The following is a 13,040-nucleotide window of genomic DNA, read 5'->3' on the forward strand; positions in this document are numbered from 1 at the left end:
CAGTTTGGTTAGCACGTACCGCGCAGTGTTTGCCATCTCGTTTTCTCCAGACTTTGCGTTCCTTATGGCTTTTATTTCATTTCTATCTTAATACTTCAAATTCTACACAAACTTCTTCTCCTATCGTTTATTGGACTACTCGTTGTTATTTCGTTGAAAAGAACTCAAAGATTTCACTATTGCTCCCAATTGCATTAATTCGATCGCTTATACCGGCAACGTGGCGAACGCAGGTGCGCTCGCGCCTATCGCTAATAGTAGGTACGGTTATAATAACAGATCTCTTACGCGGTACCATAATTTCCTGGCGAACATAGTGAACGCAGAAGTTGAGCACTATCTTTAGATAATAACGTGAAAATCGATTATCCTGTGAAGCTGAAACGGTAGAGTGTACTGTAGGAGGATGGTTCGACTTTTGAAAAAAATTTTGAATCCACACAGGGACGTGGCCACGTTAAAAGAAATTTATTTTCTGGCGTTACGGTGGAATTTAATTTGTAATTTAATTATAAATTTTGAAAAGGGTATAAAGCGAACAAGAGTAGTCGAATAATTTGGGCGTTTCCTGGAATCCTTGTGGGAATTAATAAATTAGTCTGGATGCTGTAGACCGGTACCAATGTGGACCGTCCCATCTCATTGTTTCTCATAATGCCCGGCGGGGCTCTTTTATACTTGATTTCATATCTCTATGGGTTTACGACATTCCATGTGAAACGAAAGAAACTTAATAACTGGGACAGGCCATGAAATTTTATACCACGCCACTGCTTATTAGTGGCGCGTCGATCGCTGCTATTATTTATTATTGCTTATATAATATGAAGTCATTAGGTGGTACGGAATTGAGAAAATATTTTTATGGGATTTTTACATGACCTTTTTTTAATAATTTCTTGGGGTCTGTCCACATGAAAAAAAAAAAAAAAAAGATATGCAATTTTTATATGGGCAATTATTGTCGCGGCATACGGATGCTTTCTTCGATTTCGCTGATTCTGCATAATCAGCACAGTTACAGCTGCTCTTTATCTTGTTCTCTCTTGCTCTTGGCTACAAGGCATCTCCTCCTACTTTGCAAGATATTTACCGTGGAACTTACCTTGACGAGCAGATGAATAGGCTGACTGACTGTAAGTGGTTTTCCTCTCCTGGCCTTGCCGCCCCCGCCACCCAAACACTTTATCCACGGCATTCCTCAGTTTCTTTCCCTCTTCTTTGGTCTATTCTCGATTCGCCAGTCTCACCAGCCCTGCCAATAAGATTTCTCTTCTTCTATTTCACTAAGGTGCTACGACGACATCCACTTTTATTTTATTCATCAGAATCACCATTTTTTTCCTTCTGATATCAATTTGAATACTGGACTTGCTTGAATATTAAAAAAAAAATTTCTTCGTGATCTTCAAAATCTATGCATTTGAAATTCCATGCTTGAGTTTTTCAAAGAAATCCCTGACCCTTCTTTAGCCTTTCTTCTGCTGCGTTTCCTTTATTGCGGTTGCTTCCTCCTTTCCTCGAATTCTTCGTTCACTAAATTTCGACGTGTTTGACTTTTCGTCTTTTTTCTTTTTTTTTTTTTAAAACTCAGCAAAAACCTTTGGTAAGTCGGTCAAATCGAATACGCTCTCTCGTTTTATACCGATAGACAAGAAAATCCTGTTTTCTCTTTGCTCTTGAATCGCCTAGGGAAAAGTTGCGAGTAGAAAATCGTCAGCACTGTCAGCTTTGTTTGGTTCAAAATTATTTTTACCAGAGTCACTGGTGAGGCAGTACTTTCATCGTATTAAAAAAAATCCTTCAGATTCCCTCGAGGAAGATAAACTGGTTATGCGAGTAGACAGTCCATCCCAATATTTAGGCCTCTCATTAGAGACTTATCCGATCGCGTAGGTGGTATTCGAATTCTCTTAATTTACTGTGGTCTTGTACGACGGAGTTTCAGCTTCCTGATTTCTTTTTTTTTTTTCAAGAAAGAAAAGACTTTTTATCAAACCGTTCGTCCTTCCCACAAATTCGTCACCGATTGAATTATGCTGGCGCCTTGAAATGTCTATCTGGTTAAGAATTTTAATAATTATTATTGATAACGACTTCGTGCGCCGTCATTGTGTGACTGTTGTTATCGCGACTTGAAAACTCATCGAGCTAGAAAGGGTAACCGTTCTAAACGTACTGATCTATATGTAAGTTTAAGTAAAAAAAAATGTAACGTAAAATGCACAAGACAAATAAATATAATCGAATAAAAGATATAAATCTTTATTAAAGAGACTGGAGTCTTGATTGATGTAAAGCAGTTAATTAAAAGTTTGATAAAATGACTATAGAGAAACTGAATGCATTCTTCGTTTTAATTCACTCGACTCCTCCTAGTGAATACCGAAAGAAAATCTTTCATTATTATTATTATCGTTCTAGTACAACTACTTGTGCCACTAGCACTATTACTTCACGGTTATTAATGCTCAAGCGATAGGGACGTTTCAATTAAAACGAAACACGAAAGCCATATCGCGGTTGCTTTATTTACGGCTTGAATAAAGTCCTTGATCGGTAGATCAAACCGATTCGATCGTTTTCTCCTACCAATACTATATCCGAATCCTCTAATCACGATCACGATCAAAATTTATTAGATCCTGTCACGATCATAGTGCAATGTAAAAGAGAAATGTGAAAAATGTTATTCCAGTCGGATAAAACAAACAGAAACCATATAAACAAAGAGACGTACATCCACGTGTCAATTATTCTCGTCTTTTCTTCCTTTTTCTTCTCTTCCACCGTTCATTCATTCGTATCTATCAGCTGTGTTTACAGAATCGATACCGATCTCGTTTTTAATCCACCGTTTCTGAATTGAAGAAAATTACAGAAAAAAAAGCGCATCGACAAACGAGCTATCATACACTAATTTCGTAAGGATCAATTTATCGTACAAACGTCACACGCCTCGCCCGATATATTTTCAAACTCGACTTTTCTCCAACGGATTCGACCAGCTCGTCCCGCGGTCTGCCGTCGACTGACAGAAAATACCGGCGAGCCGAAGAGAAGCAAGCATGGCCTCCGGACGGAAGGATAGAAAGAAGCAACCATCCACAACGAGCCACTGCGTCAGGAATTCTCCACTGTATACACTAGTTCACTCAATCTCTTCTATGCTCCACAATGCGGCATCTCATTTCGGACGATTCCTCTCCAGTTTCACGATTACCCACTGCACTCAACTTTACAAGCGTAAAACTGTCACTCGACGTAGGCGCCATCTTGCATTCCCGAGTATCACTACGCTTCTCGAACGATCTCTTTACCGTAGACGTACATTTTTAAATTAGCCTGGCTCGAAGTCTTTACCGTGACAGCTGTTACTCGCTAATTAAGTTTACACGTCGTTAACGAACGGAATAGGTAAATGAGTGCTGTACTGCAATGGATTCTATAATAATCAGAACAGAAACGTAAGTAATGCCTTCGGATAACCTAACGTAATATTTTTCTCACGCGTCGATGTATTTCGTTAGAACTTTTTTAACGGTAGGTAAATATCTATTGTAGTTGGACACAACACTGGGAATCGTGACGTAACCTTATTCGATCCTTGAAGAAAACGTAATATCCACGTCTAGACTCCGTTCCACCCACGTTTATTTTTTGTATCTCTGTATGCATTCACGCGTGTGTTTCGTTACGTATGTTTTTACATGTGCGTATGTTCTTGCCTTTCAGGTACGTACCAAGTTGTAGTCGTATGTACAATAATATAGAGCCGTATCGCAAGAGAATACACGAATCGACCTGGAGGCCACACATCGCGTTAAGGTTATGCCAGGTTACGAGCTTCCGTAATGTTCCTCAGGGCCGGTTTTCAAAGCGTCGCTGACTACCATGCTACTAGTACCAGGTAGACTCCGTGCTAGTCTAATCCGCTCTCTTGGGCACGATGCCCATCATCATCTACCACCCTCAGGGATAATCCTCCTATGGAATTTAATCCGTGCGTCTACCGATGCTTGTGCACCCATTGCAGACATGACTATTTGGTAGATATACTTTTTCATCTCTTTCTCATTTTTTTTGACAGATTTTTGGGAAATCCGTCAGAGCTTAATTTTATCATTGTTTGGTTAGTTGAGTATAGCTAGTATTAACGTAAAGTACTAAGGGTTGTTTCGTCTGGTGTTTGTTGTTGATAATTTTTATTTGAGTGTATATATGATTTATTAATTTACTATTTGTTTGATTAATGAATAATAAGCGATAAGAATATTTATTAACAACAGTAATCAGCGGATGTCAATAACTGTTATTTTTTTTTAATTACAGAACTTCTGGATAAACTCAAAACTCTTGAAATACCAGAAAGAACGCAGGTGTATCTTAATACCCGTTATACCAGATTCCACAGAATTACAAAATTCGTATATAAAATGAGTGTAAACGTCATTAAAACTAATGACTTCCTCAGACTCAGTAACCAGTCATCCAAACGATCTTATAATATATATCCCACATGATATCTGGTAAATTTTTTCTCTCGCTATTTGAACACAAGTCTATACGTTTCTTATTTGTTTCCCTGGTATTCACATTATCGCGTCAAAATTCATTATTTTTCGTTTTGATAATTTTTATAGGGTTCGCCAGTGTCTCGTCGCCGCTCGTAAACATGTCAAAAGTATTGAAAGTACTACAGGATTTCGAAATACAATCGCAGTTATCGTACTCGCTTGGTTCCACGATAGAAAAACACATGGCACATATGTTATCCAAATATGTGTATTATGTCTATGTACAAGGCAACAATACATATAACATAATAGATACGACCTAATTAACGAGGTCAATTTTTTGTATGTTACAGGGAATCCTACTGCGCAGTATCACGCGTAACTACAATTATTAGCCCAAAACTGGGCTAGGGGAACGGCATTGAAATTTATGTAGCAGCGGGTCTCATGTGAATCGAGCGTAAAGAACGTTTCTTGGCTGTGAACCCATGTGCCCCAGCAGCTTTATGTACTTCGGTAGAGTGGGCGTGAGGTGCATTATGGGAATTTATGAACTAAGCTTAAGGCGCTAGCGATTGGTACGATTCGTGTGACGTTAATGGAGTACCAATGAATATACGTGCATATGAGCAATGCTCATTGAGCACATATACGTATTAACGTTGCGGTTAAAATAGCAGCCAATGTAAATGTACGCGTGCCAATTACTTCGAAATGGTCCGAAAATTGACAATGGCGCCACAGCCCTCAAAGAGCCCCTAATTCTATGGTGGATTCAGTGTGTATGCGCACAACTGTCTGTATGTGGATGGTGCAATCCTTTTAAGTGTCGAGTGTCAGTTTCGCACAGATGTTCTTCGGGCCATAGGAACCGAGAAATGCCGGTCTGGTTGGATGTCATGCCCATTCAGCAGGGCCGCACTAACAGGGGGCCTTACGGGTGCGCATGAAAAGAACCGAAGAAAATGTAAGCTCGAGCCAAATGTATACGCAGCGACAAAGTGTGAATGAGAGAAATGGAAACATTTGTAGTGGGAGTTGGTGAGTATATTTTTAAGTAGGGCATAAGGCCCTAAGTCCATTCTGCTCGAGGGATCGAAAATGCTTGAGCGTTCAATTGATTCGGTGCGCATGCGCGCTAGGAGGAGGAGGGACACGTGCGCGATTGCTCACACCTGGACTTCCGGTCGGACATCTGGATGGGTTCTGGTAACGTCATCCCCATTACATTTAGAAATGATTTTCTTGAATTGCTAGACGTCATTTAATGCTCGTCGTGTTTAACTTTTTAGATGAAGCAATGGAGTCACGGAGCGAAATTTTATACACGATTCAGCAATTGCATCGGTCAGACGTTACATGCAGCCACGTTGCGACAAAGTGAAAACAATCCATATCCATTACAAAATGTCTGAGCTAGCAGCTGACCAAAGAGTCAAAACTGCAGACTGTCAATCCTTTCAGCTGGACCAGGATTTCGATGACCGGAATGATCCTAGGGACATTTTGATTTTCTACACACGAATGTACACACAGGTATATAGGAGACAGAATGAGTCAGCCTATTGATACATTCACGCATGGACCAATAACATGGATGCCAATCTATAACCGAATATTACTATAGATATATAATGTGTGTAAGGCCCATTTCGATCTGGATCGATGATCTAGATCACCCTGCATAGTTAATAACCAATCTGATCCAAGGTGGCTTCCTCATCTTATTTAGTACTTTACATGGTCATTGAGGTCAATATAAAGTTATTAACCTGTACAAAGAGAAACTTCCCGTTTCTATTCTGTCATCTGATGATTTTATTCATGTAATTTTTTTTTTTTAAAATCATTCTTTAATCAGATCCTGAAATAATGGCCGTGTTTATCTCATTTGTATAAAGTTAAGGGGTCAGCGCGCTCTTTAGCCCACGCAGTGACCGTGGATCCAAATAAACGTGACACCTTCTATGATATCATGGTGCCTCCTGATGTTGGGTTTAGATGTGTTAACATATGCGATGCGTATAATATGTGACTATGTAAACTCACTCACGCGTGCCAATCTAACTGTTTTACGACTATGGGACATTTCGCATGCCATACGTTACACCGGAAGTGTACCGTTTCCTATAGAGGAAAGCATAATGCACACCACTGTCTATGGTACTGAATTTATTTCATTGGTACATAATTTATATAGATACGTCATTTCTTTTCAGAGTTCAATTCTTATGAAGATGGATGGACCTATGACCTGTCATTTATATCGATTATTAACAACCGTTTTATGGGATCCTGTGAAAAATAGGAATTTCGTGTCGTGTCGATTAAATAATCAACTGACTTCCGGTTGCGGTATCATACACTATGTATGGTACCATGTACCAATGACTTCTTTCGGAAGTGCGTATACGGATTTATGACGCTTCTTATGGGGGATTTTTAGGGTGAGGTAGGGGGAGAAAGTCTAGAATTTATTTCTATTAGGTCGACTTTCTTATGGTTAGATTGGTAATGGCGCTGTGCCCCTTTTTGAATTATTGTCATTATTTTGTCTGCGTGTTAACCCCTGTGAACGCACCCTGCAATTTTATATGGCCGTACCTACCTGGGACCCTCATAAAATATCTGCCACACGTATACTCATAGTCGCGTACTCTGAGTCATGGGGGAAAGTTCATTTACTATCTGTCGATTTTACGAGGTCGGCGTTTCTCTATGAATCGTAAGCGTCTCTTTATCCAATTGAAGTTCATAGATACGTACAATCGTGGCTCATTAGCGAAGCTGGGATCACCGAATGACACATAACTCTTCCGGCGGATATTATTCTTTCCGTAAACACACCCATAGAATTTCGCTAGGCGCATTGAGCGACGCGAACAAAAAGAACAGAGAGAGGGGGATAAACAGTGGGGGAAGGGGAAAAAAGGGAATCGTAAATAATGCTCTTCCGAATGAGGGAGTAAGCTAATGGACCATCATGCTCGCGATGCGCTCTTTGTCCTCCGCCCTTGTCACCGGAAACAACGTGTCCTCCCGAGAAACTAGAGTAACGCGATTCGTTAGTGACGTAGGCAAGGCTTGACCCATTTGTCAGATTCGCATCGAGAAGCCGTGGAGATCCCGTGTCGATGACAAAAGTGCATAGAGGCTAAGAAAACGTTGGAGGAGGAAAAAAAAGAAAAAAAAAAGAGAAACTGGAGAGGAGGTAAAAAAAGTGTAGCAAAGGAGGAGAAACGGCCATCCGAGATGACTCGATAGCGTTTTTAGACGTCCGAACGTCGCGACGCTCTTTGCGTCGTAGCCCAGATGTCGTGCGATCCAGCCGGAGCAAAAAAGAGACCGTGGGCCCTTTTTCTCAGTTGCTCCGTGCTAAAGGCCCATTGTCCTGGGTCAAGTTTTCACGAGGACGTTTGTTTAGATATTAAGCGTACTCGTTCTCGAGTGGCCATGATGTATTTCTTAGTCGAGTCTCTGACTCTTGTTGCGTTCATTAGCAGCGCACCTCTTGAGCAGAGAATATATCCAGACGCGCATTCATTTTATTGCTGAAGGAAAAGTGCGTAAGTCAATGCGTAACCGTATAGAAGTGTTGAAGTGGATTCACACGCTAAGCGTACAAGGAGCCTTGAATTTATTATTAAATTTATTTTTATTTTTAAATTTCCCGCCAATTCGCTTGGCAATGCACACCGAGGAGTGTTCGAACACCCAGGACTCTTCAGAATTGACCAGGTGTTGCAGGCGAGTTTAATATTTCCAGTATGCACGTCACGTGCGGCTGTTTACCCGTCAGCCTTTCGGAAAGGGAAAAGAAGAACAAAAGGTAAACGAGCAATGAGAAAGGGAAGAGAAAAAGAAAAGGTAATATACGTTTCCCAACAAAAAACTATTGCGCGCTGTATGGTTTTCCGTTGGTATTTCAGTGCCGCGGGATATTGCATAAGTTTCATGCTCATTAATCACCATAATTGTGTTGCATGTGCTTGATACGTTTAACTGGGGCAAGAGTCACCGAGTGAGAAAAATCTTTGTGCGATTTATCCAATTTTTTGTCGAAGACTCTTGACATTACAAGTTCTTCACTCTGGTTGATTATTCTACGAACCACTCAAAGACACGAAGATGAATATAAAATTCTTTACTGTCTCCTTCTGTCCTCATTAATGATAAGCGTTACACAAGGAAACATATCAAATAAAAAATATATCATTCTTCGGTACGAAATTATCATTTGAGCTTCAAAGAAAAGGCGTTACAATTCGAGAGTACGCTAAATTATTTTCTTTATCGACTATCACTAAAATCTGCCGTAAACAAGGTGCCTGTTATACCGACAGCACAAAATCTTGCCATTAGCATAGGTCGGTAATGCAGTTAACAGCAAGAATTCCTACTAATCTATAACCAACCGTCGGTAATACAGAAATCTGTAATCCCAGCGGTAAAACAACTAATAGCACCTGAACCAAATAAGACAAGGACCACGACGACGTATTCTGTTCTATTTTCTTTTTATTGTTTATGCTAGTCGTTCTACAATAATATATATATATACAAAGGACAGCCTACAAAACTGCACAGTAGAGTTAAATGCGTTTCAACAACAAAAGTAACCGTGTAACAATAAGCAAGGATGCGCTTCGTATATCCCGAGTCAATCTTAATCATCAACAAAACCAATGACGGGGCCAAGAATGACGATTAAAAGGAAGGCGAAGAGAAATCGAATGAAAATCAGAGAGAAAACATTGACATCCGCCAGTGGTTGTCCCACAGCGTCGTCGGCGTTGCAGTCGCCGAGGCTGTCGCGGACAGTTCAATGGATACCGTAACAATTTTCAAATATACCAATCGTATCACGTGAATCGAATCGTTCATTATCCTCGGGAGGTCAAAGTCATCCCCAATCGGCTACCGCGCTAATTCGTGTACATGTTTTCTAGTCGCTATAAAAATTAACCACCCCATTTTCACAGTCGTGTGTGTTGTCTCCTCTGTCTGTCAGTGCTCTTGATCATGCAAGATCGAGTCAGTGTAAGTTTATTCAAAGTATCCGTATGTGTGTATAAGTGTTGGTGTCTTTCTGCCGGTATCTTATATTTGATAATAATAATAATATTTTACTTAAATATGCTGGCGTAATGTTTCCATAAATTTCTAAGTCTCTTATCGTATTTATATACTTATCAGGTTTCTGTTATTTATATGTATATATATATATATAACTATATATATATATTTTCATCCCTTCATTTCAAATATATATATATATATATGTACGCATGTACGTATGTATAATCGTGTAATAACTTATCGTATATGTGGGGAGCAAAATAGGAACTGTGATCGCCTGATGTACCCCGTTCGCCCGTCGGCTAAGTTCGCGAATATTCGTGCAACATCGGCTCCACTCGACTCGCCTCGTTAATCTCATTATTTAATTATTCGATGATCAATCTGGCCAAAAGAAGATCGGATGTCAATCGTTATCGTCGCGAATCCGTTAAGAGTATCGCCCCTTCCACGCCAAACGTATTTTTCTAAATCTTCAAAATTCCTCCTCGTCGGTCCATAACAGCATCCCTGTCAGATTCGCGAGACATTGGTTATCGGACGAGAGATTCGCGTTTATCACGAAGTCTTTATAAAAGTATTTATAAAAAATGGCGGGGTGGTCGCGCGACTCGCGAAAATGGTCGTGCGATTGGCAAAATGCTTAGCCGCGTAGAATTATTGACGTGCGAGTCGAGTATAGCGCATATATTACATATATTAATCGCGCCAATATATTTTTTTTTGCTATCGTAAACGCCCAATCGCGGATGCTGCCGTATCTTTCCGTTCGGTATTTAAAACGCCGACAAATATCGCGCAGCCGACACTGTGGCGAACTTCTGGTGCGGTTTTTGCGTACAAACAGGCCGCAAGAAGGCACCGAGCCCCGCAACACACGAGCTCCTAAATAGATCGTACTGAATCGAGGCCAATCTTAACGCGCACGCATCTCGTAAGGACCTTCCGTTGGGTAACTGTCGTTCAATGGAAATCAACGGAAGCGAATCCTTCTTGGGATAATACAACGATATACGAGCTTATGCAAAAGAGAGATGGGTCTATGGGGATGATAAGTTCTCTATGGCCTCGATGAGAAAAAAACAGGAGCCCCCAATTCTATATATATATATATATATATATGTATATATGTATATATATATATATATATATATGTATATATGTATATGTACATTATATATATATATATTGTATAGTATTACGTTAATGTCTCTATAATTATATCGAAAGCCGTCCTTTCATAGCTTCGACAACAAGAAGCCATGCTCCGACAAAGCATTTTACAGTCGCTTTCATCAATGGCGATCTATATGGGGATGCCACGCGCTTTTCTTCATTCATAATTTTTTTTCTTTCCTTTATCTTATCCTCTCCTACGTCTTCTTGGACAATCCCTCTCTCTCTCTCTCTCTCTCTCGCTCCTTTTGCAAGCGCGCAGTTAGTGGAAGTACGTGGTAAACGTAACTAGTAGGCGTAACGACGTCGAATCGATGCAGACGTCGCGCGCACCCTTAACAAAAGCTTAAGCTTCTCGCCGTTTTGGCGCATGGACATTTTATCCGTAACTTTTTTCTTTTTTCACTTTTTTCTTTTTTTTTTTGAAATTTGCCGCGTCTCTCTCGTCATTGAACGATTATACGACAGTGTATACGCCAGATACGCTACAGCGCGTCAAGTCGTTTTATAAATCATTTTATTTGGAAATTTAAAAAATGATCGATTTTTTTTTTTTTTACTTTTTTAATACGTGCGTGCGCGTGGACTCGTGTTTTTAAGAGAGAGACGCGGTGACGTTGCGATTAATTGCTTCTTATCTATAACGAAGGAGCCTCTTAATAGCGCGTCGCGCATTACAAGTGCGCCCTTCGCTTTTGGACTCCCTTATCTAGATTGGTTTCTTCGATTAACACACACACACACACAATCCGATGCGTTTTTAACATTAAACGTTACGTTAAGTATCTATCTACGTACCACATTTTATACCTTAGATGCATCGATAACCTTTTTTTCTTTTTTTTTTTTTTTTTTTTTTTTTAGTATACACTTGTCTCTCGTCGATCTCTTTTTCTTTTTTTCTCCTTCATCTCACGACCGATCTGCAATCGTTATTTGCAATTTCATTTTTTGCCAAAATTTTTGTTTTTTCACCTTCTACTCTTCCCACCATTATTTTCGTCGCTACCGGTACTTACGGCTAACCCCTTTTTTTTTATTTAATCTTTATACGTCTAGGATTAATTTAATGGGAAAAAATATTTCTAATACGCTCGATGCACGGCTTATAATTTATTGTGTCACGGTATACTTATGTGTTTCTCTCGTTCATCTCTCTCTCTCTCTCGCTCTCGTTATTTCTTCTTTTTCGATTTTCTATGTTTTTTTTTTTTTTCATTCCTCTCAATCCGTACCTTCCATTCTAATCAATGGCCATTTGACTCTATCATTTACCTCTTGGAATTTACGCCGGCGCTCAACTAGCGTCATCAGTCATCGATATAATAATCATTCTCTAATACCTATATAAACGTCAGTACAATACGTGCTAGCTACGCAGCTGTTTTAGCTGGACTAATGCCCTTCTTCAGTTTTCTTCTTTTTCTTTTTTTTTTTCTTTAAGAACTAGTCGTATATCATTAGGTATACGTTTTGCTTGGGATCTCTTTATTCCCATATCCTCCCGCTCGAAATCGCCTCGACTATTAATTTTATTCCTTTTTTTATCTTACTTGTTTTATAATTTTTATTTTCTATACCTCTCCCAGCATCCCGGAATACGTTTCCTTCTGGGAGCCTGACATATTGCGAATGACGTATACGCCTTACTTGATTCCTTTTTTAATTTCTCACTTCTTTGATTCATCGGGTAGACATCTTTTTTTTTGACTTTTAACAACACGATAAAGGATCTTGCGAACTATCTTTCCAATTAGTCGTACGAAGATATTTAGATTTTTGGAAATCGTTCGTAACACTTTTTTTTTGTTTCTTTGTCAAATCTCTATTTGTTTCTTTTTTTTGTACTTTTGCCGAAATTTCGTGCTCTCGCACTGCTTGCCGATCGAATATTCTGTCGGATTGTACGGCGACGCGACGTCGCGGTGGCTGCGAAATCCACTATTTGCATTTATTTTTCAATCGCGAAAAAAAAAAAACCGCGAATGAAACTTACCGTTATTCAGCGAACCGCGATTATGTTAAATAAGGATAAAAATGAAATAAATTCATAAACGTAAAATGATGTACTTTCTTTTTTCGATTTTTTTTTTCTTCTAAAATGTGTTTATTATTATATCGTATTGGCAAGTTGGATGGCTTACATACTAAAAATGGCAAAATAAAGAACATAAGTAGTGCGTAACGTAGTACCTACGTAGTTGTGAACGATAATAAAATTAATTAAAAAAAAAAAAAAAAAAAAAAAAGTCGTGGACAAAGGAAAAT

General features: G+C 39.4%; 1 protein-coding gene and 1 long non-coding RNA gene across 7 annotated transcripts in view; one reads left to right on the top strand and one right to left on the bottom strand.

Moving 5' to 3' along the window:
• The window catches only part of LOC107274941 (tensin), a 71,497-nt gene extending 68,453 nt beyond the window's left edge, over positions 1-3,044 (bottom strand). The window contains exons 1-3 of one of the 3 annotated variants that reach the window (XM_015754552.2): positions 2,741-3,044; positions 1,757-2,060; positions 1,106-1,688 (exon numbers count right to left, since the gene is read on the bottom strand). In XM_015754552.2, the coding sequence (XP_015610038.1) occupies positions 1,106-1,198 (93 nt within the window). In that variant the 5' untranslated portion in view covers positions 1,199-1,688; positions 1,757-2,060; positions 2,741-3,044. Of the gene's footprint in view, positions 1-1,105; positions 2,061-2,740 lie in introns of all 3 variants that reach the window. The other 2 variants (XM_015754553.2, XM_025079756.1) reach the window with 2 other exon arrangements.
• Positions 3,045-3,128: 84 nt separating this feature from the next.
• LOC107274943 lies at positions 3,129-6,387 on the top strand. Of its 4 annotated transcripts, none has more exons than XR_003058114.1 (6): positions 3,129-3,467; positions 3,565-3,735; positions 3,866-4,049; positions 4,333-4,529; positions 4,871-5,726; positions 5,810-6,387. It is a non-coding gene; the product is annotated as an uncharacterized LOC107274943 (long non-coding RNA). The 4 variants fall into 4 exon arrangements; XR_003058113.1 differs by having other exon boundaries at positions 3,565-3,618; positions 3,736-4,049; XR_003058115.1 differs by lacking the exon at positions 4,333-4,529 and having other exon boundaries at positions 3,565-3,618; positions 3,736-4,049.
• The last annotated feature ends 6,653 nt before the right edge of the window (positions 6,388-13,040 follow it).

Source organism: Cephus cinctus, unplaced genomic scaffold (genome assembly GCF_000341935.2).
Source record: "Cephus cinctus unplaced genomic scaffold, Ccin1 Ccin1_scaffold0123, whole genome shotgun sequence".
In the NCBI taxonomy this organism is placed as follows: domain Eukaryota; kingdom Metazoa; phylum Arthropoda; class Insecta; order Hymenoptera; family Cephidae; genus Cephus; species Cephus cinctus.